This window comes from Protopterus annectens, chromosome 17.part0 (assembly GCF_019279795.1).
Source record: "Protopterus annectens isolate FY-2018-M chromosome 17.part0, PAN1.0, whole genome shotgun sequence".
Classification (NCBI taxonomy): Eukaryota; Metazoa; Chordata; order Ceratodontiformes; family Protopteridae; genus Protopterus; species Protopterus annectens.
Window position 1 is genome coordinate 435,500,449 of NC_056751.1, and position 25,159 is coordinate 435,525,607.

General features: G+C 41.8%; 1 protein-coding gene across 1 annotated transcript in view; it reads right to left on the bottom strand.

The window, feature by feature from the left end:
* SPATA17 (spermatogenesis associated 17) overlaps positions 1-25,159 on the bottom strand; it is a 2,050,536-nt gene that overhangs the window by 469,444 nt on the left and 1,555,933 nt on the right. Inside the window, exon 9 of the mRNA XM_044059771.1 lies at positions 23,677-23,812. Coding sequence (XP_043915706.1) covers positions 23,677-23,812 — 136 coding nt within the window. The remainder of the gene's footprint in view (positions 1-23,676; positions 23,813-25,159) is intronic.

Sequence of the window (25,159 nt, forward strand, 5' to 3'; positions counted from 1 at the left end):
TCTTAAAAAGGCTTTGCAGAGCTTATGGGACATGATACTGGAGTATGAGACTCCTACATAAAAATTAGATATAGCAGCTAGTTGTACTCTAATGGTAGATGAAGAAGAGCCTAAATGGAAGAGCTCTGCCAGAAAGCCTAGGATAGACTGGATAGGTGCAGTGAAGGGGTCTATATTTTTTGATGCTACCCAGAAGGAAAAACATTTCCATTTACTATTATAAATCTTCCTGGTGAAGATTTGTGAGAGGTTATCAGGATGTTCCGGACCGAATGAGAGATTAAGGGAAGCCTGGCTAGGGTAGGAATTGGAGAAACCATGCTGTGAGGTTGAGAGAATGAAGGGAGTGGTGCAGCTTGCCCGACTGGTGGGTCAACAGATCTGGCACTGGGTCCAGATGCCAAGGCTGCTCCAACAGGTAATGATGGAGGAACAGAAACCATATCTGTCGAGGCCAGAAAGGGGCAATGAGGATCATTGTAACTCTCAAGGTGATAGCTTTCTGAATTAATTGAGGTATCAGTGAAAAAGGGGAAAAAGCATACAGAAGTCCCCGGGGCCAATCGTGGACTAGAGCGTCTCTGGTGGGATGGCCTGGTAACGGGAAGAGAGTGAAGAAGTTGTGACACTTGCTGTTTTGGGGAGTAGCAAAAAGATCGCAGCAAGGCTGGCCCCATCTTTGGAAGACTTCTTCCAGCACCGATTTCTTCAGAGACCACTCGTGGGGCATAAGAATGGCCCTGCTCAACCTGTCCGCAATCACGTTGGACTTCCCGGGAATGTGCATTGCTATCAGAAAATGCTGAGAAGAAATCGCTCACTGCCAAAGTCTGAGTGCCTCTCGACATAAGGGGTAGGATCTGGTTCCACCCTGTTTGTTGATGTACCACACTACGGACATGTTGTCCGTCTGAATTGCAATAGTCCCCATGAGAAGAGAGTCCTGAAGGGCTTGCAACGCTAAAAGCACTGCTCTCATCTCTAAGACATTTATGTGCAAGTGGCACTCGAAAGGTTGCCATGTGCCCTGGACTGTCCTGCCCTGATAATGCCCCCCCACACCCGATCAGGGAGGCGTCCGTTGTCACCGTGGCGACTGGGGGGGGGCAATGAAAGGTCTGCCTTGGAGAACTTGAGGTGATGTGATCCACCAAGACAGGTGATTCTTGCATGATTGAGTTATTAGTATGATGTGAGACATCGGGAGCTGTTGGAAGGACCATTGAGTAAACAGCATCCATTGGAGGATCCTCATGTGGAAACGAGCTAAGGGGAGAAGGGTGCTAGTAGCTGCCATGAGTCCTAATACCTTCAAGACTATCCTGGCTTTGACCTTGTTGCATTGTAATAGCAGGTAAACTTGTTTGCGGATATCTAACACTCTTTGCTCTGTAAGTCTGGCGGAAAGATTGAGTGTGTCTAAGGTGGCGCCTATAAAGGTAATAGACTGACAAGGCGACAAGGCAGATTTTTCGAAATTTATTGAAATGCCTAGAGCTTGGCAAGTTTGGATGGTGAAGTCTCTGGCTAGAAGCAGTTGATGTCTGGTGGTGGCGGTAAGGAGCCAGTCATCTAAATATGGAAACACCTGGAATCCTTGACGTCTCAAGTGAGCCGCGACCACTGCCATGCATTTGGTAAACACTCGGGGGGCTGTAGTGAGACCAAAGGGCAGGGTTCTGAACTGGTAGTGGCTGGCTCCCAGCCTGAAGCGTAGAAACCTCCTGGAGCATCTGTGCATTTTGATATGGTAGTAGACATCCTGAAGGTCTATCGAGCACATCCAATTGTCCTGACCCAAGAAGGGTAGAATGGACTGAAGCGTGACCATCCGGAATTTTGTTTTTTTGATATAAATGTTTAACTTGCTGAGATCCAGTATAGGTCTCCAGTCCCCTGTTTTTTTTGGTACCAAAAATAATTTGGAGTAGATTCTGGATCCTTGCTGGTCTGCTGGGACTGATTGGATAGCTCTTTTTGATAGCAGCTTTGATATTTCTAGTGCTGCTTGTTCCCTTAGACTGGGTGGAACATCTGGAAGGGATCCTTTGGGTTGGGAAGGGATGTGAATAAAGGGAATTTTGTAACCCTCGGATATGATTGACTGTACCCATTTGTCTTGGGTGAGGGAAAGCCAGGCTTTTGGGTGCAGTGATAATCTTCCCCCGACTGCCTCCGAAGGTGGACAGCCGGGCAGCTCCTCAGGGATGCTGAAAGGGTTTATCAGAGAAAGTTTCTCTGCTACCCTGGTTTTGCGGACCTCCTCTGCCTCTAGGGCAGTGTCTATTGTTATTCCCCCCTCTGCCTCTAGAGGGGAATCGACCTTGTGCGTCAGATGAGACTCCCTGAGGCTTACGGAACCACATTTTTCCTCCCCTTTGAGCCTTTGGATAAGGTCTAGAAGGGGTAGAAAAATGGACTCCCACGGCAGAGAGAGTCTTACCTTCCACCTCGCACCTAGTCAATGTATCCTTCACCTGAGGACCAAACAATGTTGAGCCATCAAAGGGGGAATTGGTGAAGGATGCCTTGAAAGCATCTGCAAAATTGCAAAGCCGCATCCAGGTGTGACGTCGTAAAGCTACACCTGTGCCTGCGGCCCTACTCGCCCCATCAGCAGCATATGAGATAAGCCGCATGGAGGAGTTAACAATCGAATTCAGGGTTGCCAACTGGGAGTTCATCTTGTCTTGGAACCTCTCAGCTGTTGGATCCTGTATAGCCTCACCCATATCCTTGAGTAAATCTCTCTGGAGACGGGTGAAGTGACACAAGTAGTTCAGCGACCGCATTGAAAAGGTCGCTGACGAAAACATCCGCTTACCGTACCTGTCCATGGTCCTAGACTCCTTATTAGGAGGATGGACAGGTACCGAAGGATCAGCTAACTCCTTCTTATTGGCTGCAGCCACCACCATGGCATCAACAGAGACACCTTTTGACAGAAACTCTTTCTCCTTAGGGGCAGTAATAAATTTTGACGGCCTCCTTGGGGTAGGTTCCACTGAATCAGGGGCCGTCCAAGCCTTCCTTGCCACCACTTCCATAAGGGAGTCAAAGGGAGGGGACACCCAGGAGGTGGAAGGGCGAGAGCCAAACACCTCAAGGTAAACTGACTCATCCTCTGAATGGTTAAGGGCGGGCCAGTTCCCCCTCTGTTTCAGGATTTCAAGGATGTCAGCAAAGGAGACATCCTCAGAGGGGGACCGAGGGGAACCTTCAGATTCCTCCAAGTCAGTGTCAGAGGTGATAGACTCAGGGGAGTCAATGTGCTTCCTCTTGCACTGTCTCTTCCGAGGGGGTTCTCCTACCGGATCAGGAGAGGCCTCGGAAGAGGAGGAAATTCCCAATGGGGAAACCTGAGGAGCTGGCTCTCTGTGGTCTGATACAAGGGGATGGGTAGAAATCACCGCAGGCACTGAAGAGGGAGGAACTGACGGAGCCGACTGTGGGGTAGACACTGGGTCTAACATGCTCCGCATGACCTCAAAGGCACCCCAGTCAGGCAAGGCCAGAGGTCCCCGCTCCGAGGAGACAAGGACCCCCCCCCGGCACCAACAGGGAAGGCTCCGAGGCCGATGTCGGAGCCGAACTCACCAGCGCCGACACTCCAAGAGGGAGAACAGGGTCGGACAAGGGTCCAATGCCACTTGCCCCCTCGGAGCCGACGAGGGAAGCTCGGCACCAAGATCCCTCCAATGAGGAAATCAGAGCAGACGACGGAGCCAAAAGGGAAGGTATCAGCTCCGAAGCACCGACAGCCACAGCTCCGATGAGCCCCGGCTCCGAACTCAAAGGAGTCGGAGGAGGAATAAAATCAGGGATGGAAATAGCCGCTGACTGTTGAGTAGGGCTATGCAGCATTTGGGCCAGTGCCTCTGACTTGAGAAGTCTACTCACCACCCTTTGTAAATCATGGTCAGACAGCCTGGAGGACCAAGAGGAATGAGACCTATGGCTATATTCTGATAGAAGAGGAGATCCCGGCGCCGAATGGATGGAGCCGATGGAAGGGGACCTAGACCTCTTCTTAGCAGGTGGCTCCGATAAGCCTATCGGAGCCGACTGAGTCTTGTCAACCTCGGCTCCAGCCGGAGCCGAGGTGATGGTATGAGATTTGGAAACATCGGCTCCAGCCAGAACCGATATCGAAGCCGATCTAATGCTTCCAGGGGACGGCACAAAAACTGGAGCCAACAGTCTGGAAGTCTCAGAAGGCTTCCCCAACACAGACGGGGTTGGGGGGCCTTCAGGCTTTAACAAGCCACGTAATATCAATTTATTTTTGCGTTCCTGCAGGACTCTAGGGCTGAATGCATGGCACACAGCACATGAGTCCTGCAGGTGCAAAGGTCCCAGGCAATATGCACAAGAAGTGTGACCGTCTGTCAGAGACATTTTCTGAAAGCACGATTCACACTTCTTGAAGCCTGAGACCTTGGAGTCTTTAGACATCGTAACTCAGTGTAAAAACACAAGCACAACACACAAACACACCCTCAAGCAAAATAAAATCCAGTCACACTGAAGGACTAGGGGAAGGAGAGGGGAAGGGCCAAAGGCCTAAAAGTTAAGAAGGGAATAAAAAGGGATTTCAGACACTAGAGGGGGACCTGATTTAAACTAATGAAATACTATAAATAAAACTATGGAACAAATGCGAGCTGTGGATGTCAAACAGAAAAAGAAAGAGGCAGCTTACACAACATGCTCACTGCCTCCGCTCTCAGCAAAAACTCAGCTTACACCGGGCAATAAATAGTAGTAAATCACAAAGTAAACGAAGATCCAAACTTCTTTTAATGTAAAAGGTTTAGCGCTTTCACTTGCGTGAGGCAAGCTTCATCAGAACACATAAAACTTTAAACCAACAGTTTATATATAGAAAAAGGCGCCAAAAACTGGCTAATTACTATTAATTACATAAAATTGATGTCCATTTAACAAATATGAAAAAATATATATATAAAAAGAAAGAATATATATATAAAAAAGAAACCATACTAGTAAATAAATACTAAACATGAAAATGAATCTAATATATGACCATAAATGTTAAAAATGACTGTGCTAAAATCAATCAATTAAAAGTAAAGGTTTGATTGAAAGATAATCATTTATACCAGGCAATGTAGTGGCGTCTGTATATACTTGCCACCATAATTCACGATATGACAAATAATTTTTAACATTACCACCTCTGGGATTGTTCTGAACTGATTCCAAAATCCCAAACTTAAAATTATGTTCAGTACCAAAATTTTTTATGTGTCTGAACAGGGCATTTTTAGTATCCTTCTTCCTTATAGAGTACATGTGGGAGTAAATTCTTTGTCTAAGCTGTCTCTCTGTTTTGCCAATATAGAAAAACTGGCATGACATACATATTGCAATATACACCAACATGGTAGATCTACAATTGCCTTTAGTAAGATGTAACCTAGTGTGACATATATTGTTGAGACAGATAGTATCAGGCTCATAAATATAAGAGCATTGATGGCATGTCCCACATTTAGAAGTACTAGTTCCTTGATAAGAAAGTGGCAACGACTTCCTTTCCATAATATATTTCAAGTTTTTGCCCATTTTGAATACAAAATGCGGTTGGGAACCAACCCTGTCAGATACATCCCGTACGGATGTCAGAATATGCCAGTTATTAATCACAATATTTTTAAGCGTCCGACTATATGGACCGTATTCGACAATGAAAGCATTAGAAAATGGTTGGTTACATTTCATAGAAGAAATGTCAGGTGCACCTATACTGTTCGAAATAGTGCTGACCATACCATCATTTTCCGGACCATTTCCTACTAACTTGTTCGCTACCCCCAACAATGGGGAGTATATGTGCTTCCATTGTCCCATAACATAAGTAGTGATGTCATTCAGCATTACCTTGTCATAACCCCTCTCAATGAATAAACCAGTTATAAAATTCAGTTCTTTAACCAAATCTTCAAATTTAGAAGTCATTCTAATGGCTCTAATGCATTGACCTTTGAAGATGTTCCTTTTTAGCTTATAGGGGTGACAACTATCAAAATCTAAATAAGAATTTGAAAACGTTTCCTTCCTATAAATAATAGACTAAAAGCCATTAGAATCCTTGGAAACCAGAGTGTCTAAATAAGGTACACCAGTATTATTATGTGAGGAGGTAAAGTTAAGGAAATCACTACTAGAGTTCAAAAAATTAATGAAGCTGTCAAAGGTAATGGTGTCACCCTTCCAAAGAATGTATATGTCATCTAAGAACCGAGAATAATACGCTACCTTGTCATAGTAGAGACTGTTGAAAATATGGTTCTCTTCCCAGTCCAACATGACCAAGTTAGCAAAAATAGGGGCGCATGCAGCGCCCATTGCAACACCACTGGTCTGTCTGAATATTTCTCCTTCATAATATATAAAATTGTGTTCTAACACAATGCTCATTAAATCAACCAGAAGGGAAATTTTATCCCAACTAAACCCTGTGTGTTTCCTCAGGCTCCTAGAGAAAGCCTCCACACCTTCCTCTATTGGTATACAACTAAATAGGTCAATAACATCTACTGAACTAAATATTAAATTGTCTGCAACTGTATGGGTAGGAAAATTCCGTAAAAACTCCCATGAATCCTTAACTAAATGCCTGATCTTGTCATAGACAAATTTTAAAGTGGTGTCTATAAATACACCTATAGGAAATGTCTTTGCTTTACTGCCAGAAATAATGGGTCTAAATGGGGGGTTCAAATGGTCCTTGTGGACTTTGGGAATACCCACAATGGTGGCTAAAGTGGGATAATCCTTTTTCATGAACTCAAACTGTTTTTCGGTAATCCTTTGTCCCAACCTGTAATCCTCTAAAAACATGTCAATTCTTCTGTATGAGATGTTTAATTCATTCAGAGAAGACACTACATAATTACCAGATGAGTGGAGGATATTGTGAATCTTTGAACTATACGTCATAGAATCAAAAATTACAATACCACCGCCTTTGTCAGGCTTCATTATTCTATAACTGCGGTCCATACATAAGTCGTTAAGAATACTGGCTTCCTCCTTTGTTATATTAGAAATACGTTTGACAGGTTTTTTCCTTATAATTTTACTATTAAATTTATATAGTTCTTTAGTAACCTTATTTTCGAATACGGAAATAACTGGATTATTAATAGGAACAAAATGACTTTTCTTTCTTAAAATTGTACCATTAACCTGACTACAATTATCAACACTGTCAAACATGATGGTCAAATTTAGTTTTCTAATAAATTTCTTAAAGTCAAAAATAGTATCAACTATTCTAAATGAAGGTGTAGGTATGAATTTCAAACCTTTCGAAAACAAACTGAAATGGGCATTGTTAAGGTTAATATTACTGTAATTGTAAATCTTAAAATTATTACATTCACTAATAATATTGTCCATAACAATAATATTAGAATCTGGATTCAAACAGGTATCATTACTAATGGAGGTATCTGAATCACTTAATATTTTTCCCTCCATTTGCCTCCTTTTTTCCATGCCCCTTAAGGCCCCTTCCTGGAAGTGGGGCGAAAATCCTGTTTATTAAAGGTGTTTACACTATCATCTTCATAGACTCTATTCTCTGAATCAAGTTTATCACCTAACTTGTTACTAGCCCATTTATAACAAACACGTCTACTGTATTGTTCTCTGTCCCTCTGAAATTTCTTCAATTTACGATCAAAAGCTTTCCTAGCCCTTTCCTCAGCTACAGAAAATTGTTTGTAAAATAATTTCTCCCACTGCTGGAAAGCTAGATCATGTACAATAGTGTTGTTAAGCATTTCAATTTCAGAAATACACTTGCACAGTTTAGCATCATTATATTTGATTAACTTTTTCATGTATTCAAAACCAAAAAAGTCAAATAAAGAATTAAAATCATTTTCCACATCAGTCGTGATATCAATGCCCAAGGGCCATTTAAAAAATCGAAGTCCCATAGGTACAACTTTAACAGATATACAGTGGTTAAGATACGCATTGTCAAGTTTTAGTGCATTTATATTATTCAGCTTCTTGCCAAAAGTATAGATGTAATCCCTTAAGGTACTTTTGGCGTTGTAGCTACCATCATAAATCTTGCTGTCAACTGCACAATCGAATTTACAATCAAATTCGATAAAGTTCTTTAACACATTGCATTTGTCAGCACATTCTTTATCAATTTTAGAATGGTTACAAGCAGTATTTGAATTAGTAGTACCTTTAGGGTGAATAGAGTCCCGAGTCAATGCAGCATATGAACGCGGTGGCAATACTTGTTTGGGTCTGGCGCCAGTGCGCCTGGCTTCTTCCGCAAAGTTACTAAAAGAAAAATCAAAAGTAAAATCACAAACATCATTTCTGATGTTATCCGCACGTGTCACGGATTCAGGCAAATCGATTCCACTTCGTAACCCTTGTCCAGAACCTTGACCATTAGGGACTCCGGGTGAAGATGTAGAAAGTACTTCCTCCTTGTCAGCAATAAGCGAACGAGTGTGAACATCATCATCCTGCGACCGTCTCGGCAAAACCGGACCATTAGCCGTAAAAGAACCAGGAGGTAATATATTAGAAAAATGTGACACAGTCTGTTGGTTAGAGGCAAAATTGCTAAAAAGTTCTAATACCTTGGCCACCTCCCCACGTAAGGAAGCTACTTCAGAGCATAGACTGTGGAGTTCCTTACAATGGTCGGGTGAGGAGTCGCTGATGTTGCTGGGAGAGGAAATCATAGCAACAATGGAACAAATGCGAGCTGTGGATGTCAAACAGAAAAAGAAAGTGGCAGCTTACACAACACGCTCACTGCCTCCGCTCTCAGCAAAAACTCAGCTTACACCAGGCAATAAATAGTAGTAAATCACAAAGTAAACGAAGATCCAAACTTCTTTTAATGTAAAAGGTTTAGCGCTTTCACTTGCGTGAGGCAAGCTTCATCAGAACACATAAAACTTTAAACCAACAGTTTATATATAGAAAAAGGCGCCAAAAACTGGCTAATTACTATTAATTACATAAAATTGATGTCCATTTAACAAATATGAAAAAATATAAAAAGAAAGAATATATATATAAAAAAGAAACCATACTAGTAAATAAATACTAAACATGAAAATGAATCTAATATATGACCATAAATGTTAAAAATGACTGTGCTAAAATCAATCAATTAAAAGTAAATTTAATAATAACTGGCATATTCTGACATCCGTACGGGATGTATCTGACAGGGTTGGTTCCCAACCGCATTTTGTATTCAAAATGGGCAAAAACTTGAAATATATTATGGAAAGGAAGTCGTTGCCACTTTCTTATCAAGGAACTAGTACTTCTAAATGTGGGACATGCCATCAATGCTCATATTTATGAGCCTGATACTATCTGTCTCAACAATATATGTCACACTAGGTTACATCTTACTAAAGGCAATTGTAGATCTACCATGTTGGTGTATATTGCAATATGTATGTCATGCCAGTTTTTCTATATTGGCAAAACAGAGAGACAGCTTAGACAAAGAATTTACTCCCACATGTACTCTATAAGGAAGAAGGATACTAAAAATGCCCTGTTCAGACACATAAAAAATTTTGGTACTGAACATAATTTTAAGTTTGGGATTTTGGAATCAGTTCAGAACAATCCCAGAGGTGGTAATGTTAAAAATTATTTGTCATATCGTGAATTATGGTGGCAAGTATATACAGACGCCACTACATTGCCTGGTATAAATGATTATCTTTCAATCAAACCTTTACTTTTAATTGATTGATTTTAGCACAGTCATTTATTGCCTGGTGTAAGCTGAGTTTTTGCTGAGAGCAGAGGCAGTGTTGTATAAATAAAACTATGGTAAATAGAAAAAAATAGGGGGTGAAATAGAAGTTTCTAAATAAGAAAACTTACTAACCTGCCAGAGCCGGTAGAAGAAGCACCTCGTCAGCTAAGCGGCAAACGAGATCTGGGTAGTTACCGCCTAGCATTGTGGGATATAGGGGAGCCTCGAGCCGGTGGAATTAGCTCTCAAGCTTTAGTATTGGCCGAGTCGGAGCCGAGGTTCGGCTCTGAACCCATCCAGCAAGAATGAAGGCGAGATTGACAACTTAACATACTCACTTATACTAAGGAGGTAACACAGGCCTTCCTAATATCCTTCTTATTATGAATTTTGTATCTATTGTATAACTTCTTCCTTCATCTCACACAATGATAAAACACCCCAAAATATCTCAAAGAAAGAATAGACAAGGCCAAGGTACATTCAATATATATCTCTCACTGAAAACTATTACCTTTACACCACCTGATATTCCCTTCCCCCTACGGACCCTCAGTCAATTATTATATTACAACCAAAACCACGACAATGGAGCCTAGTACCAGAACAGTCACAACTAAACAAAGCAAAAGGTACTAGTGGAAGAAAACGGCTCCTTTTTTTTCTTTTTTTAGCAGCTTTATTAACAAAAGTAACGAACCAAGCAGCAATAGTATTTAAGCAGAAGGGGAAGAGCTTGTAGTATTGTGCATCTGAGGAAGTGTATTCAAACGAAAACGCAGGTGTGGAGACATAGCGTTAATGTGTTTGGAGTGTTTTGCTGAAACTACGTGTTGCTGCTTGGTTCGTTACTTTTGTTAATAAAGCTGCTAAAAAAAGAAAAAAAGGAGCCGTTTTCTTCCACTAGTACCTTTTGCTTTGTTTAATTATATTACAACCAGTTAAAACTCTATTACTGACTTTTTATAGTCACCTAATATAATCTTGCCCTTAGTATCATGTATGGTCAAAAACTCAAATAATGTAAATCATTCAGCCTTTTCAATTGGACTGTTTACAACTTATCTTATTTGGTGATTCAATAATACCAAGGGGAGCAGCTATTTTATGTTTATTTAGATTCATTAGCAAACTTTGTAACACATGTAGTAACTGTAAATTTAATATCGAAAAAAAACCCTAAAACTATGCAGTACAGTATAGATCTCAGGGAAATTCACTGGAGACTAAGCCTGCATCATACGTTTTCCTAAGCAGACATCAACCTGATGACAGTTAATGCTTTATTGTGAATGACCCATTTTATTGTACATGATAATTTTGATATTGTACACCTTTGAACAATCCTTTTATGTGACTTGGACTCAAAAATATTTTGCTGTGCCTAAGTAGATAGAAAAAAATAAAAAATAAAAACAGACAAGCCTTTCTCCACAGCTACTGAAATGGTTTATACTGTACTGCATAGTTTTAGGATTTTTTTTATAGATATTAAATTTACAGTTACTACACGTCTTACAAAGTTTGCTAATGAATGTAAATAAACATAAAATAGCTGCTCCCCTTGGTGATATTGCTAATATGCAACGTTTACTTAATGATCTATCTAACTGGTGTAGTTGAGTAAGACCTAGTGATGGCATTAAGGTGATGTTTTATTTAATCTAGAAGTTAATATGTAACAAAGATGGCAAAACAGAAAGGGATTCACGTTGCTAGTGTGATTAAAAAGATAATTTCTAACATCTTTTCATTTTATATGGCATCTCTGCATTTTTTCCTAGTTTAATAAAGTTTGGTATTGTCATTTTCATGATGTGAAATACACAATTTAATGTAGTCACATTTGTTAAAAACATGCAATATTACTGTTGGAGAATGTTCTTTTTTTAATTTATATTCACAATACAATGTTTATACTTTACTGAATTTACTGTGGATTCTTATTTAACCCAAGGATTCATTAAAGTGCTACTGCATCACATTAAAGGCTGGGGTGAAAAGTCCCTGTTAACATGATGTGGTATTTTGTAATTCAAAGATGCATTAACCACAATGAGGGAAGACATTATCATCGGCTAATCTGTATGTCTATGAAAAAGAAGTTATGTACCTACCATAACGTTCCATGTTAGTTGCCTTCATCTCGCCTTCCTTCTTGCTGTTTGATCAGCTCAGACTCGGCCATCTTCTATAGCTTGAGAGCTGTTTACTGGCTCGAGGCTACCCCTTATCCCAGCATGCCCAGCGTCAGCTACCCAGATCTCCTTTGTGATAGCGCACACTAGACATAAGTAGAGTAACCATTTCCTAAAAACTGGTTGTCCAATACAACTAAACAAGGAAAGAGTTATAAATTACTTGGCATGTGAAGTAATAAAATATGCTCAGCCAGTGAAAACAAAGGGGAATTCCTCACAATCCTCTAGGAAGGGGGAAGGAGGGAGGGATGCAAGAAGGAAAGCGAGATGAAGACAACTAACATGGAACGTTATGGTAGGTACATAACTTCTTTATGTTAAGTTGTCCATCTCACCTTCATTTTTGCTGTTTGGGACAGCGTCCCTAGCACCTAAAATCATGGGTGGCTCATTGGAACAGACTCTTCAAAACAGTAGAACCAAAGGAAGCTCTGCTCCGGGAGACCATATGTACCTTGTAATGAGAGATAAAAGTGTGGGGGTTTGCCCAAGTGGCAGCTGGACAGATTGAGTCTATGAGTAACCTAGACTGAAAAGCTACAGAGGTGGCTAATGCTCTAGTAGAATGATCTTTTGGTTTAGCTGGTAGCTCTTTATTTCGTAACTGATAAATAAAGGCAATAGTATCAGATAACCATCTGGATAAGGTCACTTTAGAAACTGCAAGGCCTTGTTTGTTGAAAGCATAAGAAAGAAATAACTGGTCTGACTTTCTTAGTTCCTTAGTTCTATGGAGGTAAAAACGCAATTGTCTGTGTACATGCAGTTGGTGGAGTTTGTATTCTGCCTTGTTGCTGTGATTAGGAAAGAAAACGGGGAGATCTATGGATTGATTTAAATTGTTCTCTGAGCAGACTTCAGGAATAAAGGATGGATTGGTTCTCAGAGAAACTCTGTCCTTGTGAAACACCAGGTAAGGAGGATGAACACATAGTGCTTAAAGTTCTGAGACACATCTAGCTGAAGTGATAGCAACCAGAAAAAGTGTCTTCCAAGAAAGAAATTTTAAAGAACATGACGCTGCCAGTTCAAAGGGAGGCAAAATTAAGGAAGCTAAAACTAAACTGAGATCCCAAGGAGGAGGAGGATCTCTAACTGAGGGACTAAGAAGAGATGTTCCTTTCATAAAGGCCTTGCAGAGCTTATGAGACATTATGCTAGAATTAAACATACCGATATGAAAATTAGAAATGGCAGCTAGTTGTACTCTAATGGTAGTGGAAGCCACACCAGACTGAAAAAGCTGTGCTAGAAATTCAAGAATTTCATGGTCTGGGGATGAGAAAGGATTCAAACTTCTAGATTCTGCCCAGTAAGAAAACCGTTTCCATTTACTAGCATACGTTTTCCTCATAGTAGACTTTTGTGAGGAAACAATAATATCATGGACTGCTGGGGAGATATTGGAAAGCCTGTCTAAGGTTGGAAGTGGAGTAACCAAGCTGTGAGCTGGAGAGTTTGAAGGGATTGGTACAACCCACCTGATTGGTGAATCAGAAGATCTGGAACTGGGTCCAGAATCCACGGTTGATCCAGAAGGTGGAGGTGTAGGAATGGGAACCATATCTGTCAATACCAATATGGGGCAATGAGGATCATTTCGCAACCCAATGATTTTGCTTTCTGTATGAGTCTTGGAATTAGGGGAAAAGGGAGAAAAGTGTAAAGGAGTTTCTGAGGCCATTCGTGGACTAGAGCATCTCTGGGTATATGACCTGGAAGAGGAAGTAGGGAGAAGTAGCTGCTGCATTTGTTGATGAGAGGAGTGGCAAATAGGTCGCAGCAAGGCTGTCCCCATTTGCGGAAGATAAGATCCACAACTTCCTGATTCAGAGACCACTCGTGAGGCATGAGGATAGCTCTGCTGAGCCTATCCGCTATGACGTTGGATATCCCAGGGATGTGCGTTGCTATCTGAAAACGTTGGGAGGAAATCACCCATTGCCACAGTCTGAGTGCTTCTCAACACATGGGGTAAGGCCTGGTCCCGCCCTGTTTGTTGATGTACCACACCACTGACATGTTGTCCATTTGAATTGCAATGTCCCAGAAGGAAGAGAGTCTTGAAGGGTTTGCAACGCTAGGAGAACCGCTCTCATTTCTAGGACATTGATATGCAGATGGTACTCGTGAGGTTGCCAAGTGCCTTGGACTGTCCTGCCTAGATAATGCCCCCCACCTTATCAGGGAGGCGTCCGTGGTCACTGTGGCTACTGTAGGGGGTTGTATGAAAGGTCTGCCCTGAATTACTAGTGGGGAGACCATCCACCAAGAAAGGTGCCTTTTGCATGTTTCTGTGATCAGGATCATGTGAGACATGGGTAGTTCCTGGAAAGACCACTGCGTGAAAAGAAGCCACTGAAAGATTCTCATGTGGAAACATGCTAATGGGACAAGAAGAATGGCAGCTGCCATGGAGCCTAGAGCTTGGAGGACATGTCTGACTTGAACCCTTTTGCTCTGCATTAGAATTAACACGTTGACGAATAGTGGAAACTCTTTCCTGTGGTAATCTTGCAAACATTTCTTTTGTGTTTAATTCTGCTCCTATGTATGAGATAGACTGACAGGGCAACAAGGCAGATTTTTATAAATTTACTGTAATGCCTAGTTGAGTGCATGATGTGATTGTATAATCCCGCGCCTCTAAGAGTTGACGTCTGGTGGTAGCAGTCAGGAGCCATTCGTCTAGATAGGGAAACACACCTGGAATCTTTGACACCTCAGGTGAGCCGTGACTACTGCCATACAATTGGTGAACACCCTGGGGGCTGAGATGAGACCAAAGGGCAGAGCTCTGAACTGGTAATGACTGGCCCCTACCTGGAAGCGAAGAAATCGCCTGAAGTGTCTGTCCATCTTGATAAGGTAGTACGTGTCCTGAAGATCTATCGAGCACATCCAATTGTCCTGACCCAGAAAAGGGAAAATGGACTGCAGTGCCACCATCTGGAATGTTTCTTTTTGTACAGATTTGTTCAATCTGCTGGGATCCAGAACTGGTCTCCAGTCCCCTATCTTTTTTGGTACTAAAAAGAATCTTGAGTAAGTTCCGGATCCTAGTTGGTCTGCGGGGACTTCCTGAATGGCTCTTTTTTCTAGCAGTCTTGAAACTTCTGTGACTGCTTGATCCCTTAGATTGGGTGGGACATCTGGGTTGGGCTTTTTTGATTCTATGGGGGATTGATGGAAGGGAATTTTGTAACATACGGATATGATGGATAGTACCCATCTGTCTCTTGTTATATTTTGCCAGGCTTTTGGGTACAGCAAAAGTCTTCCCGCAACTGCCTCCAGAGGTGAGCAGTCGGGCAACCCTTCAGGGATGCTTTGGCAGAGAAGGTTTCTCTGTCACCCTGGTTTTGCAGTCCCCCTCTGCCATGAGGGTGGCGTCTGTTATTGTTGTTTCCCCCTCTGCCCCTGAGGGAAAAATCACCATGTGTCAGGCAAGGGTCCTTGGGATTTTCGGAACCATATCTTTCCGCTCTTCTGATCCTTGGGATAAGGTCTGGAAGGAGTGGAAAAATGGACTCCCATGGCAGAGAGAGTCTTGCCTTCCTGCTCACACCTGGCCAATGTGTCTTTCACCTGAGGCCCAAAGAGAAAAGAGCCATCAAAGGGAGTACTGGTGAAGGATGTTTGAAAGGGTTTCGCAAACTGCCATAGCCACATCCAAGCATGTCTCCTGAGAGCCACACCTGTCCCTGCAGCTCTGCTTGTTCCATCGGCTGCATAGGAAATCAGCCTCATGGAGGAGTTGACTATGGAATTAAGAGTCGCAAGCTGAGAAGCTACTTTGGCTGGTGCTCCCTCAGCTGTAGGATCTTGAAGGGTAATCTCCAAGCTCTTTCAGGAGATCCCTTTGAAGACATGTAAAATAGCATAGATAGTTCAGGGATCTCATTGAAAAGGTCGCTGAAGCAAACATTCACTTTCCATATCTGTCCATCGTCCGAGACTGTTTGTTCAGAGGATGAACAGATGAAGAGATTTCTGCTAACTCTTTCTTGGTGGCTGCTGCTACCACCATGGCATCAACGGGCACACCTTTGGAGAGGAATTGCTTATCCCGGGGGCCTGTAATAAATTTGTTTGGTCTCCTTGGAATAGGTTCCACAGAATCTGGAGCTGACCAAGCCTTTCGAGCCACTAAAGACATGAGTGGATCGAAAGGAGGAGATACCCAAGAGGTGGAAGGTCGGGAACCAAATGCATCCAGGTATACAGACTTGTCCTCGGTAGGGGCTAGGGAAGCCAAGTCCCTTCTCTGTCTAAGCATTTCAAGGATGTCCGAAAAGGAAACATCTTCAGAGGGGGGACCTTGGGGACCCTTCCAATTCATCCATGTCTGTATCTGAAGTGACAGACTCAGGGAAGTCTATGTGCTTCCTCTTGCACTTCTTCTTCCGGAGAGGCTCTTCTGAGTGATCAGGGGAGGCTTCGGAAGAAAAGGGATCACCCAATGGGGTGTCCTGGGGCATAGGTTCCCTACGCTTGGGGTCTGGAGGAGGAGTAGAGGTTGGAACAGACACCACGGGGGGAGGAGCTGATGGAGCTGGCAGTAGAGCTGATTCGGGGGACAGCACTCTCCGCATGACCTCGAAGGCATCCCAACCTCTAGGCAGAGAAAGCTCTGGCTCTGAAGAAACAGGAGTCTTTCTCCGCATCGAGGGTGATGGCTCCAGGGCCGATGTTGGAGCCGAGCTCACCTGCACCTAAGCTCCGAGGGGGAGAACGGGGTCGGACAAGGGTCCGATGCCACTCCCCCCCCTCAGAGCCAATGAGAGAGCCTCGGTGCCCAGATCCCTCGATAGAAGGTATAATCGAGGTAATTGGAGCCGACGTCGGAACCGAAGGAGAGATGATGATCAGCGTCGATGGTTCTACTACCTGCGGATCCATGGTCTCCGGCTCCGAGCTAAATGTAGTCAGAGGAGGAACAGAAATAGAGGCAGTTGGAGCAGATACCTGTTGAGGTGGGCTGGACAGAATTTTGTCCAATGCCTGTGACTTAAGCAACCTACTTACTACTCTCTCCACATCATGATCCGATAATCTAGAGGATCGAGAGGAGTGGGAAGAATGATGGCTACATTCACTCTGTAACAAAGGTGACTGAGGTGCCGAGTGGATGGACTCCAACGACAGAGACCTCAGTCTCTTATGGCTCTAAGATGGCTCCAAAATAGCAGATGGAGCTGATGGAGGAGTTGTCTGGCACCGACATACTTGGTTGGTCAAGTAAAGGAGTCGGCTCCGAAGGTGGAACCAATGGCTTGACAGACTTAGGGGATTTCGCTGGCTGAGTACTTTTAGCCAGAGAATCCTGAGGCTTCAATAATCCTCAAAGGATTAATTTGTTTTTGCGCTCCTGCAGGACCCTTGGACTAAAAGCGTGACATATAGAACAGGAGTCCTGCAGGTGAACAGCATCCAAACAATATACACAACTAATGTGCCCATCTGTCAAAGACATTTTCTGACAGCATGAGTCACACTTTTTGAAGCCAGATACCTTGGTATCTTTAGACATTATAGAAACAACAATAATAAAAAAGCTATACTACAAAAAACAAGAAACAAATAGACTTTTTTTTTTTTTTACAGTTAAGGAACAGAAAGGAAAGCCTCTAATTTAAATGGCTATCCTAAGGTGGGGGGGGGAGAACTCTCTAATTTAAATGAATTCAAGGGAAACAGAAGGCCTGCGAGTTATAGAGCGATGGCCAACAAAGCTAAAATACACAAGAAAGCCATCAAATAATTGACAAATACTTGACAAAATTTCAAGAATAAACAACAATATATTAATAGAAAAAACTATACTAAGCCTGAGCCAGTAAGGAAGCAACCTCGCAGCTGAAGCAGCAAATGAGATCTGGGTAGCTGACACTGGTAATGCTGAGATAAGGGGTAGCCTTGAGCCAGTAAACAGCTCTCGAGCTATAGAAGATGGCCGAGTCGGAGCCGAGGATTGGCTCTGAACCCAAACAGCAAGAATGAAGGCGAGATGAACAACTTAACATTAGCAGTTACCTACCAGGATGTGCTGATAAGCACATCCTGCGGTAGTTAACTGTGGCAGATGCATTATGTAAGAAAAGGCACCGCTATCCACCCCACTTACTCTCCTATGCACACTGGCATACAGTAAAACACACACACCACATACTCACATACCCCATACTTGTCCCTGTTGTAACAACACCCACAATATCTCCTTTTCTCTTGCCCATTAAATTAATGGATGATTACAGTCAGTTCGTAATGCCAGACATTTGAGTTTCGCATGTCATATCCTTCAATAAATGCATGCTAGGGCAAAAGCTATTTACAAGGTTAAGAGGTTGCTTAACATGTTCTGTCCCTCTCCCTCGCATATCACAACATGTTGGCAGTCATTGCATAATGCCTGAGATCCTTAACATATATTATAAAAAAAAAATTCTACTCTTACTTGTCAGTTAGTGCAGAAGGCTAATGCAGGAGTTTCTCATGTTAAGGATGCTCAGTTCAAATCCCTTTTTTCTCTCTCTGTTTTTTTTTTTTTCATTTATATATTTTTAAAATATATTCCTGGTGTCTAGGGGTGGTGCAGAAGACTAATATCATCTGTAGGAAGTGGAAGAGTACAGGATTTGAAGCTGGCATAGTGCTTTTTTATGGCACACTACATATTCCTGATGTTTTGTGGTCCCTTGCACCATTTCTTCTATATGTGCCTTTAAGGCATACCATACTATGTATCCCTGTTGGCTAGTGTTCCCCCCTCTGATCCCCAAATTTTTTAAAGTCCACTTAGATACAAGTATAGGCTTTTTCTCATGACTAGTGCTTCTTCCTATCCCCAATCCCTGTAGGGTTTAAGTACCACTCAGGCACACATATAGAGTTTTCCCCAGAGGTTAATGGATCCCCCCACCCAATGTTACAGACTCTGCTCATTAGTCAAGGGAAGGTGTGGAAGTATGACAGCCACCTCAACCCACACACACATATATACACAACCACACACACACACACACACACACACACACACACACACACACACACACACACACACACACACACACACACACACACACACACACAGACACACACACACACACCCCGCTCCATACCCAATAACACTCACACATTCATCTATTCACATACATACATAACACCTATCTGACCCACTCCCTAAGTCCCCTGCTCGTTAGTCAAGGAGCATTAATAGATATGACATCCCCCCACCCTCACACACACACAAATATACACTTACCTTTCCTTTCCCATAAGTAATAGCCCCTACTGCAATTATCCAGGCAGTGAGAGAGAGAGAGAGAGAGAGAGAGAGAGACACGCATACACACACTCAACAGACACCACTTACACATCTACAAACACTCACATAAACATCCATGTACATTATTACATGCACAACTTCCCCCCATACTACCTGTCCTTTAAATTCCATAGCAGTTACCTCTAACATGATCTCACCCACTAAAAGTCATGCATGAATGCAAGTAGCAGGGTTTTCTAAGAATCGGGTTGGTGAAATATTTTTGAATCCTAGCCACAGTTTGTAAGTACCAGACGCAAAATGAATAAGATGTATATACTAGTGTGAAAGTGTGAGAATGCTTTGATTTTTTCACAATGCCTTTCAGTTCAGAGTGTTTTTTTTTTTTTTTACCAGATTTGACTACAGATGTAATGGAAAACAGCATGTGGTGATATCATCACAGGCTCAGTTTTTACCTTTTTTTTTTTTTTTGCCTTGCTTATTTTTTTTTGTTGTTGTTTTGATTTTTTTGTTTGCTTGTTTGTCTTCTTGATAGAGACATGCTTGCATCCTAAGTGCTGGCTTTGAAATGTAAGAACATTATTAATTTTTTTTAATTCATTACTTTCACAACAATGCTGCGGTAGCATTGTCGCCTCACAGTAAGACATTGTTCTGTTCGATTCTCATCTAGAGCATCTTCTGTGTGGAGACATGCGTGAATGGGTGCACCTTCGTTGAAGGTTGTGCGTCAGGGTCGGCAACTCGGCATGCAAAAATCTACTGTCAATCATTAGCGGACCGGAGTTCCGTTGTGGTGACCCCTAACCGGGAAAAGCCGAAAGACACAACAACAAACAACTTTCACAGCAACAATACATGATTTGTATGTTTTGTATTACATTTTGAGAAGGCACCATATCCCATTCATATCAAATAAATTCACAAGAGAACCAATAACAATTAAAGATTAAACATTTCATAGGTTCATAGGTAGGTACTAGGCTATCGGCCCTGAGGCCTATATAAGCCTTGCCAAAAAGGTTCCCTGGCATTCGCCACCCAAGAAAATGATTTTCCTGTGCCCCTGTCAAGCAGTGCCGCAGAAGTGATCCCCGGGGTGAATTTTCTATTTCCCATCCAGTCATCAAGGTTTTTCTTAAAGAGGGCCAATGAGGAACTTTGCTTGACATGAATGGGTAGTTTGTTCCAGAGTATGGGAAGTCTCTGGGACAGGAATCTGTCCCTCCAGCATGTTCTGTTTATTGTGGTGACTTGGTTTAGATCCCTGGAGTGTGTAGTTTGAAGAGACTGGGATTTCTTTAAGTGTAGCATGTCCGATAGCTCTGGGTTTGACATAGCTTTGTATGTTAGGCGATATGCGACGGAGTAGAGCTGGAGCTTTTTGAAACAGTCTGCGTATGGCATCTGTTTGAGGGTGGTAATCCTCTTAGTGAGGTATTTCTGTGGTCTTTCCAATTGTTGTAGGTGTCTTGTGAGATATATGCCAAATGCGGCATTGTACTCTATAATGGGTCTGATGAGGGATGAGTAGAGAGTAACAATGACCTCCTTTTTTCTAGAGAAGAATCCTTTTGTCAAGAGGTGTGTCGCGTAGAATGATTTCCTGGCTACTGTGGCAATGTGGTTATCAAACTAGAGACTACTGTCCACCTGTGTCCCGAGGTCTCATTATACTTTCAGTGTTTAGTGAGCTACCGCCTATGTGGTAGTTCATGGGTACCGAGTTTTTCCCAAAGGGGATCACAATGTACTTCTTGGCATTCAGCTTGAGGCTATGATTTTGACACCAAGCATCTGCCCCTGTGAGGCCCTTTTGTAGAATATCTACATCATTAGGTGATTCTATTATGGCTCCCAGTTTGCAGTCATCTGCAAACTTTGTTAGCCAAAGACCTTCTGTGTTGGCCTGCACTTCAGAGAAGTAGATGCCGAACAGGAGAGGACCCAAGACTGAACCCTGTGGTATTCCACTCGTCACTGGTCTGAAGCCGGACTTGGAGTTGGCTACTTTTACTGTGTGGGTTCTATCATTGAGTCAGTTAGCCATCCATCTTGTGACATAGGGATTTATGCCCAGTTTAGTGAGTTTAACTATAATTCCACAGTGGGGGATGGTATCAAAAGCCTTGGCGAGGTCAAGATAGGCTGTGTACACTACCTTGCCCTCATCTAAGGCTCTAGTGACTGCTTCAAAGAAGCAGTCACTAGAGCCTGCTTCAAAGAAGTCAATCAGGTTTAGTAGACATGATCTACCTTTTACAAACCCAAACTGAGTGGGGTCCAGGGTTTGGAGGTTACCTATGTCTTTGTTTATAAGCTCTAGGATGATACGTTCCATGGCCTTGCAGACCAGGCTCATCAAGCTAATGGGGCAGTAGTTTCCGGGGTCCGTGGTGGCACCCCCTTTGTGGAGTGGGATAACCATTGCTGTGCACCATTTTTTAGGAACATAGCCTGAGGTGAGGCTATGACTGAACATAGTAGTTAGGTGGGGTGCCATTTTGTTCTGTAGTTTGTGCAGTACGCAGCCTGGGATGTTGTCTGGTCCCATAGATGCTGTGTTCTTGGCTTTGGAGAGTGTGGTCTTTGCTTGTTCATCTGTGATTACAGGGGCTTTGCATTCTTCCGGTATTAAGATGGGCCCTTTGGAGGGTGGCGGGGGGGGGTAAAAGCACTAAACCTATCTGCCAGGATGTTGGCAATATTGATTGGTTCGGTATATTTAGTGCCATTGTGCTGTAGCTTAGAGCATTTCTGAGTGTTGCCATTGAGATTCTTGACATAGCTGTAGAATGCTTTGTGGTTGTCTTTGGAATCAGTGGCGATTTTATTTTCTGGTAAAATTCTGTACAATTCCATTACTTGTTATATAGTAAGAGGGGGATATCATGCTATGGACTTGTCTTTTTGGGATATATGAATCACAAATATAAAAACTGCAAATATCTCTGTACTATCATGTATAGCTATGGTATATTCTCAAGGTTATTACTATGATTCTTTAAAAAAAAACATTGTGGTTGAGCTTAAATCTTTTTATAAACAAACTGATATTTTATTAAACTTTCAGACTGGTTATTAGTGTGCCTTTTTCTTTTATTAGTGTTATGTTTATTATTAATTATTATTTATTCCTGCACATACTACATGCCATCAGCCATTCTTCCATTACTTGTTTAATCTGCCAATACACCACAGATGGGTACAAGAAAGTCATATTTATCCACAGCAGAACATTATTTTGTCCTGTGTGGCCAAACTGGAGCACTCAATATGTTTAAAATATAACTTGCTGATATCCATCTGTGGTACATTTTTATTATACAATGCTCTGTGTAATTTTATGTAAGCTTCGAAATACCTTCCTCTGAAACAAAACAACTATCTGCCTATGACCCTATGAAATAAGTTATGCTTTTTCTTAAAATCATTTTGAAGAAGCTTCACATGTAAAAGTGGCTGCACTGTCATATTTCCTCTGCAAGATGCAAAATAATTATAATAAATGTTTAGAGGTATTAGGAGAAATATTTAAAGTAGTGTCCCATGTAATACAAAAGCACAAGAACCTCATAAAGCATAGGAATACTCTGATCAAAATGTGCCTTTCATTTCAGCTACGAGTAAATACAACTGTCAGGTAACATTACAGGATAGCATTGTATGCATTGCACTTAACATCTTTCAAGGGCAGCTACAGTGAAATCCTTACGCTATTCCATTACAGTGAGCTGCATTTGTTGAGTTATGATGTAGTGGACAAAGTAATACAGTAAGGTACCTGTTTTGCAGCAATGATGCACCTGCCTTCCAAAGTAATCATAAGAAGTTAATTTTCTGTGCCAAGAAGCCTTAAGAGTTGCCACTTTTTATCTGGCATCAAGTTTTCTAAAATACATAGTCCTTCTACTGGGCACAGCTTAACAAACCCCTTCACACATAATTTTACAACATATATTTCAGCAAATTATTGTATTTAGGGTAATCCTTTTAGAAACTCAGAATTATCTTACATGTATTGCTTCCTAATATATTTCAGTGACTGTTCAGAAAAATGAATCACACTTTCAGTCTAATAATAATAATAATAATAATAAAAAGGATTACTATGGCACAAAATTCAAATCACTGATCTGGATTTTTGTATTAAGTGATAAATAATGCAATGTTCCTTTCTAATTGTAGATATGAAAGGTTATCTGGGATTAGAAACTTTGCCCACTCTTCCATTTCAATAAAATAATATGAATCTCAGTAAACACAACCAAATACAAAAATACAATAGTGCAAACTGCTGACTGAACATACTTGTGAGAATTCTGTGCACTGTACATATTATTTCCCAAAGTCTATGCTAGCTATGAAGTGTTGCATCCGAGCCTCACCTTGTCAGTTATTTGCTTCTCTTTCTTTTCTTCTCTGAAGTACTTGGTTCCATATGGGTTCTGACTATACTTAGAAGACAGCAGCAGTGAGGCTGGATATTGGTTGTTTTTGAGCACATTAGAAAATGGCAAAAAGCTGAAAGAGTCAAACAAAAATAAAAATGAGAAATGGGACATCGTGCACATATTTTTGTCTCTTCACATCGCTTCTACAGTATGAATCAGAGAAATCAGGTTATAGGACAGATAGGCAGGCAGACAGACAGACACATTAGGTTTGCATCTATACAATGTCCAAAGTGCTGTGTGAACAACCAAAATCTAGGATGCCTGCCAGTTGTTAATTAAACTGGAGTTGATTTTACAAATTACACCCCAGACACTCAGCTTGTAGTGTCTATAAACACATTAAACTAACTTGAGAAAGGTGATGCTTCAGAGATGCTTTAAACTCAGATGGGCAAGTATTACCTTAAGCTAAAGATGCTCTAAGTGCTCAGTTATGGGCTAGACAAATGCTAATAGGCACTTAGAAATGCAATATGCATGTCAGAGAGGGAAACTGGGATTCTAAGCAAGCAACAAAATGGGTTGTCAAGAGGCCCACCATGGCAGCTTGTGACAAAGACTCAATCTCAAGATCATCATTCAGAGAACCCCCCCCCCCGTGATCCTTGGCACAGCTGCTGTCTTCACAGCAGCTGCAGTAGATCATTAACTGTCCTGATAAAGTCTCATGCTGAAGCATACTTGCGGGCTCATTTATTATAGAACTTTGCAAGTTCTTCCCCGGCAATATTCATTTTGTAATTGATTTATTTTCAGGGAGATGGATATAAGCCTACATTTTAAGCTGGTTTGAGTAGATAGGGCTAGGGTGAGCTGCAAGCATTCACAACTATATGATAAAACAAGAAATACAGGAAAATAAGTAATTCTAAACACAAGGGTACTGTAACTTTAAATTACACAAACCTGACATCAAGTGAGCAATCTCTTGGGACTAGTGGCCCTCACTGAAGATAAATTACTGTGGCTGAAGTGTTAATTTGCACGTGGGTTAGACATCACCAAAAATTAATGTGGCCCCAATGTCCCAGAATATACAAAAGAGGTTCCGTGAGCAGTCTGCTCCACTTTACAGTTTTTATCACTTTGGAATTGCATTTTAATAGCACATTTTTCTTTCTGCTCAGATCCACTTCAGAAAATGTTCATTCCTCATGGGGCTGCATGCTGTAAATAGATTAATTTGGGTTGGGTGGGGTTAAGGTCCTCTTGTATTTATGCACTAAAACCATATAATGGAATAATACCAAATCAAAGAATGATGTGATGATTGTTGGAAGGCATTGCAAATGAAAAAGTATAATTTCTGAAAGTAGTTTTCACCTCCACTTTTAATGTACAGCACTGCCTTTATAAAGTACAGTTCCCAAAATGATGAAAATAAACACTGTAAATAAACAAGATAATGTGGTAG